We start from the raw sequence: 22,323 nt of genomic DNA, 5'->3' as shown, positions 1-22,323 counted from the left end.
TTCTCGACTTACTTACGTACTTTTGCCTGTAGAAAGGGAAACTTGCATGTTTGTAGATACAAATTCAGAACACTGGTGCATTGTTTTGGTCATCTTCTGTGATTATGTATATTTTATATTTTTTTAATTCACAGGTTCTTCTATTATTTTTTGTATCTAAATCTTTGCAAAGTGTGTAGATACAAAGACTTGATAAAAAGAAGGTTTTAGCTGTGCTGTTATGGATGTAATTCAAAGTATTAGTTTAAAAATTGAGTAAATCAAAAGATTTTAGCCATTTCATACTTTTTAATTCTGTGGTTATAACAGCAGGTGGATAAATGCAAAGTGATGAATATAATTTTGTGATATTATGAGCTCTCTTAATAACGAAAGAGCAGAGATAGTAAAGTAAAAAGCAAACTGTCTCAGGTCATCGACGTGAGATTTTCAGAACAGTGAAAGCTCCTCGGTGAGATGATCACCTGGACACAAGGTTAGGCAGCTGGGCACTGCTCTATAGAGAGGAAAAGGGAAAGAAAATGGAAAAGTGATCAGTGCATAACATCACTCTTGATTGCAGTTATTTTAAATAAAACATCTCAGAGGTAAAAGTACCGTTTTTGGGAAGGATGACAATATTTTCAGGCTGGATGCTGCTTTGCAGGGAGAACTGAATGAACTTCTCTTGCACCTCAGCGCTGAGGTCCACACCACGCCCTGTGAAAACAGATGATGTAAATCTGCTGCAGCAGGTATAGCTTTACCGACCAGCAGAACAGGTTAAAATGGATTGAGCAGAGTGTAGAATCAGAGATAAATGCCATATTACCATATAGTTTGTTAACAACATAGCTTTCTTTCCCCTTTGTTTTGATGGAATGAATCAGGGCATACTCGTCATACTTCACGTCGACCATGCGCAAGTCACTGAGATACCCCCAGCCTGACAAAGGGAATGCAGCAGAAAAGGGGTCATGAAATTATGAAAGCAGAAAAGGCAAATGTACTAGATCGTTAAATCGTGCTTCTGTGTGTGGGTGTACTCACGCCGACTTGTGTATGTGAACTTTCCCGGTATCTCAGTTTTTTTGGCCAGATTGTTCATTCTCCAACACGAGCCATTAGGGCTGCAAAGAGATCACTAAAACATTAATTCTTTCACATGTTGTCTTTCATATATATTTATATACAGATATATAGATATATATTCCTATTTATTTAAATGTCCATTGTCCTCATGCCCTCACACTTACCTAAGACTGGAATATGACATCTCCAGATCCCCGTCAGCAGTTGGGGTAATCATGGCCGTGCCCATCTTCATGCTGGCTCTGTGACTGACAAACCACTGGGCATCAGTGGCAATTCCAATCAGGTACCACTTACCTGCCATCTGTGGGCACACAAGAGGAAAGCATCGGGAGTTGAAAACTTTACTGAAGCATTTTTGAAACACTTTCTGTGATCACCTTTACAAAAAAGTGTGTTTTAATAACTCGCGTAAGCTTTGGAAGACAGAGGGGAAAAAAACACTTCATGTGCGCCTTCTTCTTTTTCTTTGTTTTTGAAGACAGCTACATTGCTTTTGTTTATGAAGGCAGTGAACAAAAGATTTATCACAGCATGAAACACAAAAGTCAAAAAGTGAAAAGCCAAAACCATATAAGCAAGTTGAACATGCATTGCTGCTGGACTTACAAACGATATAGGGAATTAAATAAATACAATGATCATAGAAATAAATATTGTAAAATAAAACATACTAATGTAGCCATTTGTCTTACCGCCTGTACATTGAAGTCTGCCTGAGGTTGGACTTCAGAAGAAACCATCAGAGAGGAGAGCACAGCTCCCAGCAGAGTGAGAAGTAAATGCATGGCTGCTGATGATGAGTGAAGAAATGATGATGTGGGAGAGTGTGGATGAAGATCTGGAAGTGTGCTGTTGAGGTTCTGCCTGACTTCCTTTATATAGCCGAGGGAGATTACCTCTTCCCTCGAGGCCAGCGCACACACACACACACCTAGACAAAACCCGGGTTCGGGGATGGGTTCACCACATGAACCTGCATGCATGGTTTCACAACCATGCAAAGGCAGAATTCAGTGAACCATATGAGAGGTATATAGCAAACAGCTGGCAGGAGAAACACACAAAAACAAATCAAAAATTTGAATAACAAATCAGCTGGGATGTCAGAGAATTGGAAAGCAAATAAAGTAGTAATTAAATTTCAGCTTGAGTGGAGACAAAAAAAAATCTGTTTTGAAACAAAGTACACTGAATCCACAGTGGTAAACAAGGCTAAACTCCAGCGCTTTCTGCGACTGAGACCACAGAATCAAATGTAGCTGTCAGCAGATGTGACAGTAACGCGCACAGACAAAACACATGGCTCGCAAACTGGATTCCTAATCACGCTTCCCTGTGTAGTAACCTGAAATGATTCCCTGGATAAGCTAACAATAATAAGTAAATACATTTGTGGAATCTTTTTTCCACTGCTGTTGAGTGATGAAGAATCTCAAAGTTTGATCTGTTCTTGTTCACTACAAAAGGTAATCAATGGTTCTTCTAACAACCTTTTATGTGACAAGAATGAAAGTGTCACACCATCCATCCACCATCTATCTGGGTCCAGAGTGAACTTGCTTGTTTGATCACTACCCACAGATTGTGGCCTTCTGGTAATTTGGTTAAAACATAAGGGTTACCTTCTTGTGACCTAATTACTGTTGCATTTAGGCCAGATGCCAGTCAGTGACCCCCTGGTAACCTCTGACTGCTAGGGAAACACTAGCCCAGCAAGTTAGCGTGCTGGCTGCCGGATGAAATCATTCCAAAGGATTACAAATCACTTTGTGAATGCTTTGGTTGTGAGAAGGCTGCAGCAGTTTCCCATACTTCACATGGAAGATGCAGGAGGTGTTAATGTAACTCCTGTGCTATACAAAAGCTCCATTTGCTGTTGCCTGCATTGTAGGCAGTGGGTGATGTTGCCTACTTTGAGTGAAGGTGTCTCACATTGTTTTCTCTCCCTGGGAAATGCTCACAATGAAGAAGTTGTCCTAATTTAGTCGTCTTGAGTAAGCATTAGTTTGTGTTTGTTTGCTGACATTTTTTAAAATTGTATTTTAAATTATCCTATTTTTAAAATGCCAGACTTTGATGGACAACTGATCGACATCTGCTCCGCCTCACTTTAACACTTTGTACAGTGCTATAAATGATGCATAAATTATGTTGTTTATCCCCCTTTTTCATCTCTTTATGTGCACTTGGCACTAGTGATGGACACACCAACACAATCTTCTTTTATGTGTTTTTGTTCCCTCATTTAAGGCTGAATAAGTTTAATATTGGTAAGTCTTCCAGTGATATAATGACTTCCCTCAAATGTCTTAAACATGCTGTGAACCGACTGAAAGGAGCAAACACATTTCATTCCTCTGTGTTTCTGGGTGCAGACATGTTTCCTGTGGCCCAAATCTCAAGGCAGTGCTGACTGAGGATGAAGTGTGATACCAACTCAACCCATAGTGGTAGCTGTGGGAGGACTGCCATTAAGGAAGCAACCACAACTGTCCCCAGCCCACCAACTCATCTCTTTTGTGAAGGGACACAGATATTTTTCTTTGTGATTAGATTCCCCCCCCCCCCCCCCCCCCCCCCCTCTTTGATTTCTATTTGTTTTAAGGAAACTGTATTTTTAAACTTACTTTAACCCCTTGCTAAGACTGGTTGCTTAAACCTAGAATCAAGACATCGATACACATCACAAACTGACTGAGCAACAGACTTAATATTAATGTTATTGGGTGTTTTTGTTAATGTTAAGCACAGAGTGGCCTGAGGGTGGCAGCAGAGGAAAAGCTAAAAGTGCTGGCACTGAAGTTACAGGGATGAAATATGCCTTCAAATGGAAGAAATGTATCGGTATAAGAATATTTATTGATGTGCTCCACCCAAAATGTGGATTATGAGAAATAATGCTAATTAGTGAACAGTGTGAAATGAAAATTGAGACTAGAAATTACAGTAGAATAGATGGGGTTTCATTTTCAATTCACACTATATGACTGAGAACAGTGATTTAACTGTTTACATAAATTATTATCTATAACAGAATAATTAGAGAAAGGATTGGCATGTGTGTTTAGATTTGTAGATCAGTGTTGAAGGCACCGTGAGACAGTTATGACCAAAAAACATTCGTTAAAAAACACACACAATAATGCAGCACACTGCAGAGAAGAAAGGCACAAAACGCACATTTTATTGTGTCCAAGGTGATGAACTTTGTTCTTGCTCTAACCATCACATGCAACATATTTTAGACATTATTTTAACATCTTACACTGAGCTAAGCTAGCCTCTTTGTTCTATATTAGTTAGGCCTCTTCTCACAGATGCAGATCCTTCTATAACTCGTTTTTCTTGCCTTCTTATTAATTGTTTTAATATATCTTTGTTTCTTTTTAAATTTCCAACTTGACCAGTACAGTGGTGTCAGTATTTACTGAGTGCATGTCTGCAGAACGGGTCAAAAGTGACCATTTGCTTTTCTTTGGCTTTCCCTCTGATGCCATCTTAGGGCCAAACCACGTTGCTACTGGATATTAAATTAGTAAAGGACAGCTATCTAGTCTTGAATCCGGCAGTTTTGTTTCTGGTTTATCTTCTTTGATTTGAACTCCAGAATCATTTAATGTTTTTTTTTGTATCATTTTGAAGTTTATTAGATTTTTTTGACTTGCATGCAGTGAGATTATTTTTTTTTATAAAGACAACATATTTCCTTCTTACTTTCTGCACGTGTATAAAAAGGCAGGCTATAATGTCTGCAGTCTTCGATTAAATTTTATAAAAGGCACAAAATCCACAGACTGTCTTGCATGTGTCCAGGTCAAAAGCTTCAACAGAAAATGATGCTAAAAATCCAAACCCCAAACACATCTATGCATCTTTAAACAGTCATTAAAAACATGTTTCTATTAGTACCGCAGTCCTGGAATGTATTGAAAAAAAAAAGAAATCGAATTCTTCATGCATGCAGCACGAACAGTGTATTACCACGATGTCACCGAGTGCATTAAGTACAACTAGACCAAGTCAGTAAGGCTGGACCGAGGAGAAGCTGAAGCATCTGTCATGGTGAGGAACTCAACCCAGTTCTGATAGAAGCCACGAGAATACTCTCCTGTGTCAACAACGAGTCCCCACAGGCGGCTCTGGCCCGTTTTGTTCCTCAGAGCCAGCTGAGCCTCTCGCTCTGTCACGTTAAAGCTGATATTGAGAACTTGTGCCACCAAGAGGTAAAGCAGTCCACCTGCGACAATGCTGCTGTACCACGCACAGGTAAAGCAAAGTGCTGTGCTGTAAAAGTAAAGAGAACAAATCATTACTGCAACATAACCCACCTTTTCTTCTCATACTGGCAGGACAAATTCAAGAAAAACACACCAAAAACAGTAATTAAAATTGTCATTGATGAATTGAAATAATTATTTAATGATTAAAGTGATTCAATTTCAAGGCTGCAGCAGAAAAAAAAAACATATAGAGTGCTGTACCTAGACTGAGTGTAGACGCCTGGGCAGTAGAAGAGCGCTGTCATTAGATACTGATGAGGACAGAGGCTGCAAAGCACCAAACTGATCCCGTACAGAGAGGTCAACACAAACACAGAGAGGGTCAGCAGGAAACTGCGATGGTTTGCCTGTCCTACACAGCTGTTTATCCTACAACATCTCAACAGGGACACACAACACCAGAGAGACCAGGTTACATGTGTATCTCACTATCATGCTGTATATAAAATGACAGAACTGCTACATTTACAGATTTTATTTAGTTTAGAAGTGTCATGGTTCTCAAGATCTGCAGAGGTCGTGGTGTGTGTGTTTTTTGTCTTCGCCTCTCCCACCAGGGCGGAACTGGACCTTGATTCCCCGCCTCTGAACCCGCCCTGAACACACACCTGTGGCTCATTCACACTGATCCTGGCAGACTACTTAAGATGGCAAGAGAGGCTGCTTCCTCGCTGGATCGTCACATTACCTAGCGTCAGTGTAGCCTAGCCTTTGAAAGTATTCCTTGTGATCACCTAGAGTTTCCTCCTAACGTTATTTTTCTCTGTGTACAGGCCTTCTAGATTCCCTGCCGGTCTTCCCTGCCGTCTGGATTTCTGTAAATGTGTGTGAGTGAGCGTGAGCATTTTGGAGTGCCCATTCGTTTTTCCTCTTGGCAGAGCACTCTGCAAGAGGACTTTCAGTGTGGCAGAAAAAAAAATCTAATTTGTAGATGTCCCCAAAATAATAATATTAATAGGAAAATCTAAATCCATCTGCATGAGTTTTGGAGTACGTTTATCAAAATCTGTCAAAAGGAACTGATTATGGAAAACTTGATGACATGTGATGTGTTTATGGCCTGATGAGGCCCATCATGTGCTTACTAAATTATGATCTAACAGTAAAATTAAACTATTTTTTTCTAGTGTGGGGAAATGTAAAAGAGAGTTCAGTTCTCATCTGCTGATCAGCTGTGAATGTGACGTCCCCCTGGTCCAAGCTTCTGCTCAGGTTTGTTCCCCTAATCTAATTACAACACAAGAGGTGTGGACCCACAAATTCAACAGCTCATTTTAATTTCGTTGTTTATTTCAGCAGAATGGCCACCATGACCACCAATTATGCTGCCAGACAGCCTAAAAATGAAACTAATAGTTTAAGACATAAAGACGTGGATGTCCTGTAATTTTCTAAAACTAAATTCAGATAAAACTGAGGTTATGCACTCGGCCCTAATAAATCTTAGAAACATGATGTTAACCAGACACTTACTCTGGATGGCATTATCAGGGCCTTCAGCAACACTATGAGAAGCCTGGAAGTTGTTTTTGACCAGGATGTGTCCTTCAATGCGCATATGAAACAAATGTATAGTAACACTTTTTTTCATGTGCACATTAATATATACAATTAGAACCATACAGTCTCAGAATGATGCCACAAAACTAGTTCATACATTCATTACTTCTTGGCTGGGCTATTGTAATTAATTATTATCATGTTATTCTATAAATTCCTTACCTGCCTCCATTATTCCAAAAAACAGTGCAGTGACAGTACCGACAGGGATGAAAAAGTCATTTTTGCTTTATCTTTCCCTTAGTCTGTGGCTTTTCTGGGCTCCATGTACCCTCTTTTTTCCCTTTTCTCTTGTTTTCCAATACCCCCACAGCCAGTCATGACAGATGTCTGTGCCCCCGGGCCCGATTTGCCAGGGGTTTCCTTCTCTTAGATGGGAGTTTTTCTTTCCCACCATTGCATAGTGCTTACTCAGCAGGGACCATTTGATTATGAGGGTTTTTCGAGAGAATCTCTACCTTACAGTATAAAACACCTTGAGGCAACTGAATAAACCCAAACTGAACTGAATATTAAACACACAATGCTTTGCTTACAAAGGAAATATATAAACATGACGTGAAGTCAGACCCACCAGATACAATGGTGGTCCAAACGCTGGACACATGAGCCACAGGTTCGACAATGACCAGCCCGCGGTGGTCGCATTATTTTGCACAAAGGACACCTGCTCCACTTTGCTCCGAGGCCCTCCTTTGGGGTTTGCAGCTCTGCTGGTGTCCCTGAGGGAGAGGCTGCTGATTGGAGAGATCCATTATTTACTTGTGTGGACTCCTTTTTATCCTCCTGACTGTGAGAGTTGTGAAGGGCAGCAGTCACAAATCCTGGGCCTTTCTTGGTGTGAATAAGAGAGACTATAGTGAAGATCATCCCAGAGGTCACGGTGCACATCTGCAGCTGGCTGACGTCCCCACGCGGTAAAATCTCTGTGATGAAGAGGTAATACATGTAGGCCAGAGAGTACAATGCGAGGGTGAGGAAGAAGAGGGTGCGTCTCTTCTTTCGGTGCGTTGCATAGTAGTACCACAGCACCAGGCCAGGCAGAGCTGTCAGGACGGTTATACCCAGCAGGTAGTGCAACGCTGCAACCTTCAGCAGGAGAGGCAGCATCAGCAGGGCTGGGATCAGGGAAATTTCCAGATTTTCAGCCATGGCACCAAATACAGGAGACTGAAATGTACTTTTAGATGGTATTTTCAGCCACCTACAGAGAACAGTGGTCATAGAGTTATAATTAGACAAATGTTTATTCATGTGTCTAATCATTTCCCTTTTCACTGATGGAATTTATTTTCAAGTTCTTGAGCTGCATGCAAGGTAAAATGATTTCATAGTTGGCTTTTTCAGGTTTGAGACATACACGATAGTTTGCTTTGACTCTAGAATAATAGGAAAGATAAGATATGACTTTTGCATTCTCAGGTAATCTCAGAGAAAACTTTTAGAGCCGCTCTAACCGATAAGAGGGGCCTGCCAAATAAAAAAGGAATAAAAAAAGAAAGAAAGAATTATATGTGCCCTCCTTTTCTCTCTCATTGTGAATTTTGGCACATTTTAGGAAGTAAAGTTAATTGTTTGTGGCAAATTATTAAGAATTTACATAATTCAAAAATCAAAATAAAAAAATAACAGCATCCTGCTACAAGACTTAATATGATAATATAATAATTCAGGTATCACAATAAATATATGGTAAATTTGCATCTTTGGTTTTCTCTTTGAAAGTTTGATTCATTTTATTAGAAGTCAGTAGACTCCCTACCAACACAGCTAAGGCTCATCTCGATCTTATTTATCTGTGCAAAACAAAGAAGAAGAAAAAGAAAGAAAGAAACTTCATCTGTTTCTCGGCCGCGAGACATTGCCAGTAAACCAGTGTGGGTGCGTGGACTATTTCCAGTCTTAAAGCTAAGCTTGTTATCCAGCTGTTGGCATTCGTTTCATGTTTCACTGACAGACATGAGAATGGTATCACCTCCTCTCGCTTTCTTTAGAAAGCCAATAAACTAATAGCATAAAATCTCACACTATTTTCTGATTCCTTTGTATCTGGTTTGTGTCCAACCTTTCTTAGTGCCCACAAACAACGGCTACTTGTGTAGCTTTCTAACAACAGTACTACACATACAGCACACACTCCTTGATTATTAGTTTATTCACCCATTTCTTCACACCTTCATACCTGTTAAAGGCTTCATCCAGATCCTCGCAGTCACAGCAACATCCGTACTGGTAGAGATCGCATTCACAGCAACAAATAGGATCATCTGGCTCCGGTGGCTTTAACTTCTGCCATTGCATAATGGCCTGCTAAAGATGGAGATTTAACAAAAAAAGGTCATTGCATGCCACAGATGTCACAGTTACAGCGTGCTGCGTTTGCATGATACATGACTTAAAAAACACAAGCAAGTAATCGTGTCATGATCAATAAAAACTATCCAAACAAAGACCCTTTATTGATTCCTTGTTTCCTTACGTGGCCTTGAAAGACCTCACAATTAACTTGCAGTGCACAGAGAAAAGCAAACATGCTCACACACACACAGCTCTCACCCCAGCTTACTGGGCTCTAAGTAGGTTGCTTTTGAGAATTAGCAACAGTGCTGACAAATCTAGGATCCGTTTTCAAGATTATATTTTTAATACAAGAAATTACAAAAAGTTTTAAACGCCTATTACAAAAAATATGCATAAACAAGTGCAAAAGATAAGTAAAAACAAAAAATATAATCAGAATCAGCTTTATTGACCAAGTACTCTGGCTATTTCTTTACTCTCAATATACATACCAGAAAAGACACCTGGCAATGTAGAACAGCACGTAGAGCATATTTGTGTTCATACTTGTTGATGCTATTAATACTGTAACAGCACATTTATATTTAGATTATATATTAGAGTAACAAATACAGTATTAAACGGATTATAGCAATGCGTACATGACCTGTACTTGTAACTCTAAAAGATCCCTGTTTAAAAAAATATATAATTTTCATAATCAGAGTATTCTCAGTCTTATTATGTCCCCAAGAGCTTCTAATGTAATTTGTTGAAACAAGGCCACGGTGTCCGCAGGGACAAACTATCTGGGCCAGCAAACCGAAGACTTAAACTCTCTGAGATGTCTTTGAGTTATTGTCTGTGTGAGTTATTACATTAGTCTGATTTGTATCTGTGGTTATAACCTTATTATGTGGCATCTGACACATAGCTATACAGGGATTTCCAGAAAAAAATAATTTTAAAGACAAAAATAGTTATTGCAATCTGAGTTTGTCTGCTAAAGATCATTATTATTCAGAAATTACTTAATTAGCACTATCTAACACTTCTAGGTGTTAACTGTTAATAAGGGACACTCACAAAGAAAAGATTTATTGTGTTGACTTACCTTTTGTCTCCAATGCAAAAACACAAAAACAGCAAGCTACGTTGGCTCAAAAAAAATTCACAGTTTCTACACGAGAGCTACGCCATCCTCAGCAAACAATGAGGAGAGAAATGCTTAAGAAGATGACCCCTTGTCACCAGGCTCCTTCTGCAAGTGACTGAAGGGGAAAAAATGAAAAGCGCAGCCTAGTTTCTCATCAGTCATTTGTGATGAAAAAGGAAATTGGCATGTCCCTGCCCCGATGGTGCTGTGGCGACACCGAATCAGTGCAGTGAGATGGTTTTCATTTCTTGCATTCCCATGGTGGAAGCGTCCCAACAGAAGGCAACTTGAAGTCCTGACAAGTAGCTTGATATTGTGTTGCATCTGCCAGATCACATTTCCAAAGACTATCTTTCTCACATGTCATTAAATAGTTCACAAGTCGTTCTCGGGGATACTCAGCCTGCTTCTGCCTTACAGCTTCCATCAGCTATCATTTTAGATTTTAATACTGGCGTGCTTGGCAAATATAGGCCCTCCCTCATTTGGTTGAGGGAGCCAGAGAGAGCCAGGAGTTTTTCATACCTCTGCCCACAGCTGAGAGGCTGTGTTGAGGTATTCAAAAGCTGCAACAGCAGCCCTGATAATCCACGCTGAGCCGAACGAGGGTGCGTATGAGAAACATGACAGGCACTCAAAGATGAGAGACTGAGCGATGATCCACGGGGCAGCCCCACCCTCTGGCATCATATTTCCTCCCACAAGCAACCTGACCTTGAGGCTCACCCACCGAAAACTCTCGAAGAGTGCATTTGTGCGGGATCAAAGGCGCACGGGAGGCCTCTGTGTTTACGCTCATTAAGCCCTGCGCTGTACACATTGCACTCTTCGTGCGACAACACTGGATACCGACACTAACGGTGTGCTCAGTGACCCATGCAGGGAAGTTCTCTTTTCTCACCTGGAGCCAAGGTCCTTATTCACATCTGTTACAACACATTTTCATGCTTATGAACACTTTAGCGGACAGTTTATCCAACTTGAGCTTGATCTGGGTCACTCTGCAGCATAAACCAACTTTAAAATGAAATGCTGTTGCAGCTCAGTGAAAGGGGAAACACTGGAACCTGAAAGACAGACGTTAGGACCCATAAGGTATCTTATCAGAGACAAAATAGCCAGTATGACCTTTACTAAGAACAGTTTAAATAATGAAATAATGGTTATCCTGTTTTCAACGTGGCAAAACAAAAGGTTAGACATGCCTTGGAAGTCCATGCCACTTTCGCTTGCACATAAGCAAATCCATTTACAGTTTTGTTAATGTCCTCTTTACACACACTGCCCCATGAATCATTACTAATTCAAGAATAAGAGAAAGAGGGGCAGGTGCATTATGAGCTATAGGCTGGTAGTGTCTGCACTGGATGGACAGAATCAATGCAGAGAAAAGCTGCTGCTCTTTCTCCAGCGGGTTACGCTTCCATTAGTCCTAATGGAGCCCGGAACCTGAGATAGCGACTCTAATCTATTTTAGAGGGTTTAATGCTAGAGAAATACACTGAACCAACAGTGAATGCTGAAGATTGTGCATCAGCAAACTGCTAAGATGCTGATAATGCAGTATGACAAATAAATGTAATAATCAGTCCATCTCCTTGTTGTATATTTTGTATATTTGTGCTCTAATGTACTAAAGCATCACATATCGAGTTAAGATGCTTTCAAAGAGAATAACATGAATTCTCTTTATTTGTCAACTGACAAAGAGAAAAGAAGAACCAGTTTTTCGTTTTACTTTGTAGGTAGTTTGCTGCAAACATCATGGAAAACCACTGATGCTTATAGTCAATTCTCGATCCTTTTTAGAGGATAACAGCGATCCCGGCCAATTCTTCTTTGGTAAATCTCTCAAGTTCCTCTAGATTTGGTGATCTTCTGTCATGGTCTTCAGTTTACCCCACAGATTTTCAACAGGATTCAAGTCAGGGCTTTGTGCAGGCCAGTCAGTAATGCTCATTTTGGTCTTTCGAAGGTAGTTCCTCACCAGGAGCGACGTATGTTTTGGGTTGTTGTTGTATAGGAAGACTAAGTGACTCAGATTTGTGGCATCTGAAACTGGCATATCCTCCATTTCCAGATGCACTGAAGCATTCCCACAGCATAATACTCCCACAACTGCTTTTCACTGTGGGGGTGGCCTTCTTTGTGTTGTATGCTTCTCCCGTCTTTCTAAAAATATAAGCAGCATCTCTGTGGCCAAAGAGCTCTAGTTTCTTCTCATCTGACCAAAGAACTTGCTTCCAGTATAGATAGTTGTTCTCCAGGTTCTTAGCAAACTTCAGTCTGGCTTGAAGGTGTCTCATGTGCAAAAGTTGAGTTTTTCTTGGTCTGTAGTCTTGAAATCCATTCCTGCACACAGCTCTGGTGATTGTCTTCTTTAAGACTACAATTTCCAACTTGGCTAAGTCATTCACATGTTTTTGAAGTTGTTCTGGGGTCTTTAGACACGTTTCTCACTAGTTTTCTTTCCAGAGTCACACTTGTTCAATACTGTGTGGCTCTCTTTGAATTCCTTGATTATGCTTCTAATTCCAGTTCTTGACACTTGATAACTTTACATATACAACTCCTAGTTTGTGAGCATCAACAATTCTTTTTCTCAAGTCTAAACTGATTTCTTTGGTTACTGTTACGATTACGTTTTCTTCAGTGACAGCTCAAACCCTCACTGAAGTTTTTAATACTTTGTGTAAACTGGAAGACAACCCGTTTGAAACTCAGCACATCATTACACAACACTGGTTTGTGCTGTGGTGACAAAATGTTCAGCTATAATACTGACCCCAATTAATGCTTTTTAAAGAAAACTAGTATGTTTGCAAATGCTATGTTGAAAATTAATTTGCTTTATTTAAAAAAAAAGAAAAAGAAAAACACTGGAGAAAATGTTGACAAAAGTTTACATTTCATACGAGGGCTAATAATTCACCGCTCATCTGTACATATGTCTAAATCTATCTGCGCGCCATCTACAGTAACGAGTCCTTTATTGAATTGAGGTGTGCTTATAAGGTTGCACCAATGACCGATTCTTACATCAATTATCAAAATTTGTGTATGAAAGTTTGAAAGATTTCAAACTGCTGGTTTATGTTTTGAAAGAAATATGAGAAATAAAATCTTACTGAAACCATCTACTTTATTTATTTCCCATTTATTTAGGGAGACAATAATGTACCATGGACAAAACAGCAAGACTTCTTTTACAACACAAACCAACAATCTCATTCATTCACATTTTACACATAATATCAAGTATATATTCCACAGCATCACAATCACACTTTAGAGGTAAGACGTGGAAGAACTCCTCACATCCCCTGAATACACTGCCTCTGTCCCTTTATCCACATTCATGTTCCCATTTGATTAAATATCTGCATTGATCACTGTTACATCTGGGGGAAAGAGACAACTCTTTTTTCGCAGCTACTAGTGGAGTGCGAGTGCAGCACTTGATTGGGGCGAATTTATTTAAGTAATATTCTGAGACAGCCTAAGGGGATTTCAGTACTGTTTTTTTTTTATGAGTAAACTTGTCGAAAATCAGCAAAATGAAATACAATTTGTGTAGGTCATGGAATGTTTGGGCGTAAACATCAAGGAGAAAAAAAAAAAGACTATGTGACTGTGGCAGACATTCAGAACATGGGCCAATCAGTCTTTACTATGTTGCACTGCACTGGGGTCTGGATATCTGAGAGACAAGCTGAGAGGTAGGAAACTCACTCCTCCAAGGTTCGGAAAGCATTCTGCATGTCCTCCAACAGTTGGGCGTAGTCTCCTTTGATCTTTGCTTCACCATCCTTGACAGGATCCTGAACGATACATGAAAGGCACAAAATCTTTTAAGGGGGTTGATGATCAATATGGCAAAGAAAAAACAAAACAAAACCAAACATCTCCTGCCACATGAGAAACAAATGTGTACCTTGAACTTCATGGAGCTGATCTTGTACAGGATCTCCCCCATGTTTTCCCTGATGATGGCCCAGGTGATTTTGTTGTCACTCTGAGCTGTGGACTCCACCGCATGTCGGGCCATGTCATAAAACGCTATCATGTTTGAGAGGATGCCAACAGTTTTGTAGAAGGGGCAAAACCTAAAAGAATATTTACACACATGTTGTTTAATACTTTTTCCTGTTTTCATGGGAATTACAGTAATATCATAAAATACAACATCCAAAATGCACAATTACAAGAGTCAGCATGTTCTTTTAAGACTTTCAATGTAATCTGTCTAAATGTAAGTGCTTTGTATTCACCTGTCATAGGGAGTATAACCATTCTGCTGCAGGTAGTCGTCCTTAATGAGCTTAGCAACTTCTAGAGTAATTTTATCAGTCTCAGCGAGTGAAGCCTGGGAACAAAACCAGATGAGTTCTTGTTATATTTTTCTAGTCATTGCCACATATATATATATTTTTTTACATATAATGTATCCACTAACTTGGCTTAGAAAAAATATACAAGAAAAGAGATTAAGCATTAGATTGCATTTGATACACTGGGCCTTTTGTACCAACACATGTTCCTTCAGTCTCATGTACAGACTTCACTCTCTTCAATCTCCCACCTTCATCTGGTAAAACTGATCAACAGATCTAAACCCATTTAGAGTCCATAGTAACAGAGCTCGTAGAACTTCCAAAGCATTCAAACTGAATAAAAATTGTAATGATTAACATGAATTCAGACCATTTACTGTTCATTGGTCATCAAAATGGACATAAAACACTACATGCATTAACGCTAATTTACACCTTTGAACACTACTTAAAAAACTGTCACAGATTAAACACTATCCGTGAAGCTGGATTTTAAAAAATGAGTGTTTGCAGTAGAGCATTTGTGGCGCCATCATGTGGCAGTACAGAATATTACTTCACTAAGTCAATTTGTTGGTTGCTGCCAATAGACTTACATTAGTCTATTAGTTTTTGTGGAAATCATGGAAACTAAAATGAAAAGCAGGGTCACTTTTGCACCGCCCTGGCAGTATTCAAGAGAGGAGACATGCTCTGCCAGCTGATTATGTCACTCAGTCTGTATACACAACCCAACAATGGACAAACCAGTGCATTACCAAAAGGTGGATTCTCCCATTTGAGTGCATGTAGCTTAAAAAAAGAAAAGTGATCGCAGCAGCCAGGGGCAACAGAAAAGTGACGCCCTTAAACTGTTTTAGTTTTAGTCTCTGAGTTTTATCCAGTATGTGACTAGTTAGCAAACACAAAATAATCAACCTTGTGACGTCATGTTCTGTATCTCACAAGAAAACGCTATTATTACGTTAAAAGCTTCAACTTTAAACACTTATTTTTTAAATTCAGCCACAGAGGCAGAGTTCAATCTGTGACAATGTCTTTTAGAGTAGGGCTCAATACTGTAACCTAACATGCTTGTGTTTGGACAGTAGGAAAGAGATGGTGTGTCCAGAGAGACTCTGAGCATACAAACTCCACACATAAAGGAGCACAGACTGCACAGTGACACAGTGGTTAGCACTGTTGCTTCATGGTAATGAAATTCTGGGTTCGATCCATCGCGCTGCTGGGGACAGTTTTAGACCATTTAATATAAACTGACTCACTTTGCCAACAAGCTGCACAATCTCAGCCAGGTCCTCTTCTTCCTGTAGAATCTCTTTTGCTTTTGTGCGAAGAGGAACAAACTCCGGGAAATGTTTGTCATAATATTCATCCAGAGCTCGTGTGTACTTGCTGTAGCTGATGAGCCAGTTTACAGACGGGAAGTGTTTTCTCTGAGCCAGCTTCTTGTCCAGCCCCCAGAACACCTGCAAACAACAACAAAAACACAGGACAGTGTAAAAGAGAGACACTTTCACTTTAAGGTGAATTCGGTCAAATGTTTGCATTAAGTTTCTACATTTTACTTACCTGAACGATTCCCAGTGTGGCTGAAGTGACAGGATCGGAGAAGTCTCCACCAGGAGGTGACACACTAAGGAGTTCACAGTATTAAAGGTAAAGTTTACTAATAAAATAATCACCTGCTGGATTCTATTTAAAGGTTTCACATGAAAAACTTTACATTTTCTAACTAATTTTCCCACCGAAGCAAACTCAATATAACGACGTGCAGCAGTCAATGACCATCTACAGAACGTGCACAAACAAACAAAAAGCACAAACTTGCTTATATAAATGTGAACTCACGCTCCTACGATGCTGACGCTGCCTTCTCTCTCTGGATTTCCCAGGCACTTCACACGTCCAGCACGCTCATAGAAGGAAGCCAGTCTGGCGCCCAGGTAAGCCGGATACCCGCTGTCTGCAGCCAGCAACACAAAGGTAAATGCTTCACATGAGTTTACCTACTGTGTGAGAGGGTCTTAACAAAATCTGAATGAACTGTACTATGAAGTGAGTTCAACATACCCAGGGTATCCTTCTGTTATCTGGACTCACTTACACTAGCACTGGTACTCAGGATAAGCAGTCAAACAAAGCTAATTATCATCTTGCTAAGTTAACCCAGTGTTTCCTCTGCACGTTCACAGGAAAAGGGTGGTGTCGGCAACCAATCACAATTTTCTTCTTACTATAACAATCGCAGTGTATGTATGTATATATGCACCCCCATCTCTTTCTTAATAGGTGGGCCAATCTGAAGGAAACACGAACATTGCCACACACAATGCGATTATTAACATCTATGTTTTTAAAACGATTCATTCATTGCAATTCTTCTCATTTTCATATATACCATTTTAATTTCGACATCCCGATATTATGCGATATTATGTTCTTACGCTTGCCTTTCTTTCAGCTGCAGCTCCAGTGTTGTTTAACATCTGAGAGTAAAGATTAAATAACAAACATGGGCTTAGACTACACACGAATTTGATAGAAGGTCTTCAAGTACAGTGTAGGCGTCCTGTTTTAGGATTGTATATTAAAACTTCTAGAACAATAAAATTACTGTACAATTGCAGCCCTACATAAAAGGGGAAAATTTTTTGTCTAAGAATATATATTTATTACCAACGCTCATCAGGTAAACTGGTAAACATTAGACACTATTGAAAGACTTTAAACCCTCCTATCTCCACACAGATGTCCAAATGATCCTTCAGGAATAGTGACACTATTTTCTGGAGAACTGAATGGTCAGTAGGAGGTGACTTTTGTACCTGCTGATCTCTAATCTAGAACCAGAGCAGGTTAAATTCACAACATAAGTTACCTTGGCAGTATACCCTGGTAAGAAATAAACCACCTTCATAGTACAGAAACCCCAGAGCTACCCCTGAAGTTACCTAATGAAGTCCTGATTAATAGTACATCCTCACTAGTTAAATGAAAAAGAAAGTGCTTTAGAACATGAATCCAAATGGAATTAGTAAAATAAACCAAATATATTACAAAAAAAAGCCCTGAAATAAATGTTACTGAACTACAGTATGAGGTGACTTTTGTACCTGCTGATCTCTAATCTAGATCAGCAGGTACAAAACAAACATGTTTTGAGATTTTGATTGTGACCACTGAACTCACCAGCAGGCATTTCAGCCAGTCTTCCAGAGATTTCTCTCAGAGCTTCGGCCCATCGAGACGTTGAATCAGCCATCATGCTCACATTGTAGCCCATATCTCTGAAGTATTCAGACAGTGTGATCCCTGCACAGGCAAAAGTTTGACATTTGATGACACTTTCAAAATACTGTGCAGGAAGAGGAAAAAACAACAACAAAATACACACTAGCTCACTACTAGCTACTTTCATAAAGTTCTGAATAGGATTTTAGAGTGTTTTAAGTTTTTCAATTACTTTTCAATTACTTTTTTTTTTTAAGTATGTAGTAAAAGTTAAGGTTAACAATGACTCAGTTCTCTATAATGTAGGCAGCTTATACCTGTGTAAATGGAAGCCTCTCTAGCAGCCACAGGCATGTTGGAGGTGTTAGCAACCAGCGCTGTTCTCTTCATGATGCTCTCAACTTTGCCGTCAACTTCCATAGTGAGCTAGTGGCAAGAGCAGTGTGAACAACAGCCTTAGCTTAAGCGAGTCAAAAGTGATGCTGTAGTGCGTTTGTTACAGTAGATAGAAAAGAACTTAAATAACAAATCGAAAGCTTCGTAATCTTCAAACCTCGGGGAAATCTCGCAGCACTTCAGACATTTCGTTTCCACGCTCTCCACAGCCGACATAGATGATGACATCACTGTTGGAGTACTTGGACAATGACTGCGAGATCACAGTCTTTCCACATCCAAAAGCTCCTGGTATAGCAGTAGTGCCACCCTGCACACAGCTGTAAAGCACAACAGCCACACGGTCTTACTATGTAATAAATAACTAAACAATCCACCAGTGGAAAAACCCACTTTTCATAATATGTGATATGCAGTACTTGCAGTACCACCACCCACTGTAACGCTTATGGGCTGCCCTAAATTAACTCTATTGATAATCACTATAATCCTTTTTTTATGGTTAAGTAATGGTTAATCCACCAGTATGTGCACGATTTTTAAACAAAATTATATTTTTAATGCTGAAAATAATTTCAAATTTACTGATTTATAAAAAAAAGTTTGTTTTAAACATGTTTTTGAAAGATTTCAAAAATATTAGTGTTTTCTTGTTTTTATGACAGGCGGTTTAATAAATCTGTTAAGCGGCATATATTAAATAAAGATGTCATAATGCACAGCAAATGAATACTCACGGGAAAAGTGCATCCAGAACTCTCTGGCCGGTCAGCAGTGGATGATTAGCTGGTAGTTTTTCTGTGACGGGGCGGATTTGTCGTACTGGCCACACTTGCACCATGCTGAGTTTCTCTTTAATGCCTTCAAACTCAAGCTCCAGAACCACATCCTGAATGCAAGAAACCCCCCAAATCAGTTTTGTTTTTATCCAAAATAAAAAGCACTTTGTTTCAAATGCAACACTCACTGAAATGTCGTAGTTTCCAGGTGGAGCCAGGTAGGTTATGGTGCCTCTGCTACGAGGTGGAAGCATTAGCTTGTGTTTGATTAAGGAGTTTTCAAATACCATACCATAGATATCTCCACCAGTTACGTGACTGCCGACCTGGCGAGGGGATCACATTTTTGGTCAGCACACTTAAGAAGAAAAGACTTTGAAGGACTCATCACTGCAACAATGCGCCTTCCTTACCCGAAGGTTCTGCCCGGGCGTAAATTCCCATTTGTTGTCTCTGTTGAGAGCACCAATGTTTACTCCTCTTGGGATGTAAATACTGTTAGTGAGGTCATTGATGTCTTTTAGTGGGCGCTGGATACCGTCAAAGATGGAGCCCATGATACCCGGTCCCAGCTCTACTGACAGGGGCTTTCCAGTTCGCAGGACAGGGTCCCCGACAGACACGCCAGCTGTATGATCAAGTTAGGGTCACCAAACAAACCACGAAATGTCTGAAACGTGATATCTGCCAAGCAGCTTTTCTTAATGCAATTCAGTCTGATTTGTTTTTTTGTTTTTTTACTTTTGATGTTTGACAAAAGATGAACGAAACACGGCAGCAGAAAGGATACATGTCTCCTCGTAGACCTGGATAGTTGCCATGTCCCCTTCTAAACGGATGATTTCTCCCACCAGCTCACTGTGACCGACTCGAACCAGCTCATACATGGCTGCTCCTGCCATGGCGGTAGCTGTCACCACTGATGGCAATAGCAAGAAAGAAAATTACAGATACTGAAACGATTAAGAAACAATGAAAAGTTTTACTTGTTTATATTTTCAACTGGGACAATTTCAAAGAGATTATTAAGACAAAAATGACAAATGTTATAGCTTGAACATATGTGACAGACCAAAGATATCCTTAAGCAGAAGTCATGCAGTTCAGGATAACTATATAATCTACAGCTATGCTAGAGAGGCATTCTTTAGTGAGATTAGACGGGTAATAACAGGAAATGTCATGATTTTGTCATCATGTGATCAACTTCCTTAATTTGTCAGCTACTTAGCTAAACATTGCAACCATACTACTTTTAACTACATTCAACCTGATAGATTCTAGCCATTTAAAAGGCAAGAAGACCAGACCTGGTCCAGAAACACCGTGTACATATCCAAACTGGCTTTCTCGGTCCTCATCCTGGATCTTGGGAAGTTTTGAGGTATCCATCTTGATAGTTTATATCTTACTAAATTCCTTGAGGGGCACACAGAGGACAAAATATGCTTTCAAGTCATTTTATAACACTCACACACAAGTTAAGACATCGTGCAATACTTAATCATTAGCCAGGGTAGAGTTATTGTATTACTATTATTTTTCCAGACTTACTTTAGATGCTAGTGTGACAGGGGGAATTATGCGAGCACCGTGACTTGGTGGTTTCTCTCATGAATGAATGACCACATCTAACAGTGTTAGGTCGTGAGCTAACTCTGCTAAAGCTTCATTTTCCTTCCATCAGATACTAAAGATGAGGTAAAATGAGTCAGCGCTGCCATTCCTGGCCAGATGGTAGCTTGTTTGTTCCTCCATACGGAAGGCTGAGAGTAAAGCTGATTTGAGCGTGTGCACGTAGAAGTCAGGTGACTAGTTAGCACACACTAGCTATCTTCATCATCATCGTTCACAGTTTAAGCTAAACAAAGAATTTTACACTCGAAATTTGCCCCATAACTGAAAGGCAAGCTGGTGGGAATGTAAAACCCTACAAAGCCTGTATAAATACTATACCTTATTACAATGGTCAGCTGTCCAGATTTGTGTCTACTGTAGAAGACTGAGGAGGAGCTTCGCTGTGCTAATCACCTGCCAACCAGTACACTGTCACGGGACGAAAACATCTCCATTGCGGCTCAACTCGCTTCCTGTCTTGCAACGCTGGCAGTTATTACAGAGCCAACATGGCGTCTAATAGTTAACAGTTTCTCAAGTTCCGTTGAGCTACACTTTGGCATCGGGTGACCTCTGCTGGGTGTGAATGAATTTACAGGCCTCGTTGTTTCATTGTTTTCTTTATTTTATTAAATACTTATATTCCATAATTAATTTAGCATTTTTAATATTATATTATATTTTTATTGACACTATGATATAGCCTATAAAATTAAAGCTGAAAATTGGTTGCAGAATTAAAAACGGTTTTGGTTTCTGTAACTTAAGTGGCTGTAAAGTTGATTTGGTTGTAGTTTTGAGAGCACAAACTTTTGAATCACCTCATTGTCCTTCCAGGTACTGTAACTTGAAAATTTTTCACAGTAAATTTTTTTTCATTCCTTATTTAAATATCCCCAAATTATTGTTCAAAAACTGGTTAAATGAAAAAAATTTTTTTGAGTGTGAGGCAGTGTTACCAGTTTTGGTGCGTTCATATATGAAGTCCTTTAATGATTTGCACATTTGCACATTGACTGTTTTGATTATCATTTTTTATGTAATTAAATTTACATATCACTTTAGTCCTCAGTTGATCAGTGAATTTAGCCATCTCGTGTCTCTTTGTGATCATTTACTTAATTTTGATTTTGTTGTGTATTATATTACTCCTTTTTCCATCATTTTGTAGTCATTGTGTGACCATATTTTTGTGTCTCTGCTCAAATTCTATGATATTCTGTCTGATTTTGCCTGTTTTTAATCTCTTTGTAGCCACTCTATGCCTCTTTTTTGGCTACTTTGTATGTCTGCAGGGTTGTTTAGGTCATTTTTGCCTTTACGGTCATTCAAAGTCATTATGTGTATTCATCATATGTCTCTGCAACATATTTTTGACCCACTGGCCCATCCCCATTAAGGTTGTGCAAAAATCTATAAATAATTTTCAAGTGGGTTTTGACCTCTAGTATCTAGTGGAGTTTAAGTTAAAAAGAAAGAAGTAAAAAAGAAAAAAGACAAGGACTTAATGATAGCATGATTTTCTTGCTAATTTGGAAAGTTTATTGATATATCAGTATTTGTAAAGACGCATCACAACTAATAGAATTAATGTCAGACATGATACCTTCATA

The 22,323-nt window shown here is 39.5% G+C and overlaps 3 protein-coding genes across 5 annotated transcripts; all 3 read right to left on the bottom strand.

The window, feature by feature from the left end:
- Positions 1-268: 268 nt before the first annotated feature.
- Positions 269-1,945, bottom strand: LOC101469027 (lipocalin-like). The gene is made up of 6 exons (XM_004564003.3): positions 1,767-1,945; positions 1,236-1,375; positions 1,030-1,109; positions 812-925; positions 598-699; positions 269-496 (listed from the first exon to the last, which is right to left on the bottom strand). Exons 1-6 carry the CDS (start codon positions 1,857-1,859, stop codon positions 477-479), a joined length of 549 nt encoding a protein of 182 aa, XP_004564060.1. The 5' UTR covers positions 1,860-1,945; the 3' UTR covers positions 269-476.
- A 2,315-nt stretch (positions 1,946-4,260) lies between these two features.
- Positions 4,261-10,938, bottom strand: LOC101468525 (palmitoyltransferase ZDHHC23-A). 2 transcript variants are annotated; one of them, XM_004564001.4, is made up of 5 exons: positions 10,309-10,938; positions 9,097-9,224; positions 7,489-8,118; positions 5,556-5,723; positions 4,261-5,358 (listed from the first exon to the last, which is right to left on the bottom strand). In XM_004564001.4, the coding sequence occupies exons 2-5, from the start codon at positions 9,213-9,215 to the stop codon at positions 5,085-5,087; spliced, it is 1,191 nt and encodes a 396-aa protein (XP_004564058.2). In that variant the 5' UTR covers positions 9,216-9,224; positions 10,309-10,938; the 3' UTR covers positions 4,261-5,084. The 2 variants fall into 2 exon arrangements, with proteins under 2 accessions (XP_004564058.2, XP_024659838.2); XM_024804070.2 differs by having other exon boundaries at positions 5,556-5,636.
- Positions 10,939-13,474: 2,536 nt separating this feature from the next.
- LOC101468244 (V-type proton ATPase catalytic subunit A) lies at positions 13,475-21,207 on the bottom strand. Of its 2 annotated transcripts, none has more exons than XM_004564000.5 (15): positions 21,050-21,207; positions 20,404-20,512; positions 19,884-20,012; positions 19,507-19,721; positions 19,282-19,419; positions 19,052-19,203; positions 18,472-18,634; positions 18,236-18,344; positions 17,877-17,999; positions 16,536-16,650; positions 16,257-16,320; positions 15,950-16,153; positions 14,622-14,716; positions 14,285-14,456; positions 13,475-14,171 (listed from the first exon to the last, which is right to left on the bottom strand). In XM_004564000.5, the coding sequence occupies exons 2-15, from the start codon at positions 20,483-20,485 to the stop codon at positions 14,079-14,081; spliced, it is 1,854 nt and encodes a 617-aa protein (XP_004564057.1). In that variant the 5' UTR covers positions 20,486-20,512; positions 21,050-21,207; the 3' UTR covers positions 13,475-14,078. The 2 variants fall into 2 exon arrangements, with proteins under 2 accessions (XP_004564057.1, XP_012778147.1); XM_012922693.5 differs by lacking the exon at positions 21,050-21,207 and adding an exon at positions 20,648-20,932.
- Between the last annotated feature and the right edge of the window lie 1,116 nt (positions 21,208-22,323).

The sequence above is a fragment of the Maylandia zebra genome, linkage group LG10 (assembly GCF_041146795.1).
Source record: "Maylandia zebra isolate NMK-2024a linkage group LG10, Mzebra_GT3a, whole genome shotgun sequence".
NCBI lineage: Eukaryota > Metazoa > Chordata > Actinopteri > Cichliformes > Cichlidae > Maylandia > Maylandia zebra.
Note: the sequence above shows the minus strand (reverse complement) of the source record. Positions and strands in the feature narration are given on the sequence as shown.

What these genes read in the sequence shown, in the direction of transcription:
- LOC101468525 (XM_004564001.4), bottom strand. Translation starts at nt 9,215, where the DNA reads ATGCAATGGCAGAAGTTAAAGCCACCGGAGCCAGATGATCCTATTTGT. An exon ending in TTGGACCACCATTGTATCTG is followed by an intron (nt 5,724 to 7,488) that starts GTGGGTCTGACT and finishes GAGATGTTGTAG; the next exon opens with GATAAACAGCTGTGTAGGAC. An exon ending in GGCGTCTACACTCAGTCTAG is followed by an intron (nt 5,359 to 5,555) that starts GTACAGCACTCT and finishes TTACTTTTACAG; the next exon opens with CACAGCACTTTGCTTTACCT.
- LOC101469027 (XM_004564003.3), bottom strand. Translation starts at nt 1,859, where the DNA reads ATGCATTTACTTCTCACTCTGCTGGGAGCTGTGCTCTCCTCTCTGATG. An exon ending in CAGACTTCAATGTACAGGCG is followed by an intron (nt 1,376 to 1,766) that starts GTAAGACAAATG and finishes GTGTGCCCACAG; the next exon opens with ATGGCAGGTAAGTGGTACCT. An exon ending in TGTCATCCTTCCCAAAAACG is followed by an intron (nt 497 to 597) that starts GTACTTTTACCT and finishes TCCTCTCTATAG; the next exon opens with AGCAGTGCCCAGCTGCCTAA.
- LOC101468244 (XM_004564000.5), bottom strand. Translation starts at nt 20,485, where the DNA reads ATGGATACCTCAAAACTTCCCAAGATCCAGGATGAGGACCGAGAAAGC. An exon ending in GGTTATACTCCCTATGACAG is followed by an intron (nt 14,457 to 14,621) that starts GTGAATACAAAG and finishes ATATTCTTTTAG; the next exon opens with GTTTTGCCCCTTCTACAAAA. An exon ending in TCAGCTCCATGAAGTTCAAG is followed by an intron (nt 14,172 to 14,284) that starts GTACACATTTGT and finishes TGTATCGTTCAG; the next exon opens with GATCCTGTCAAGGATGGTGA.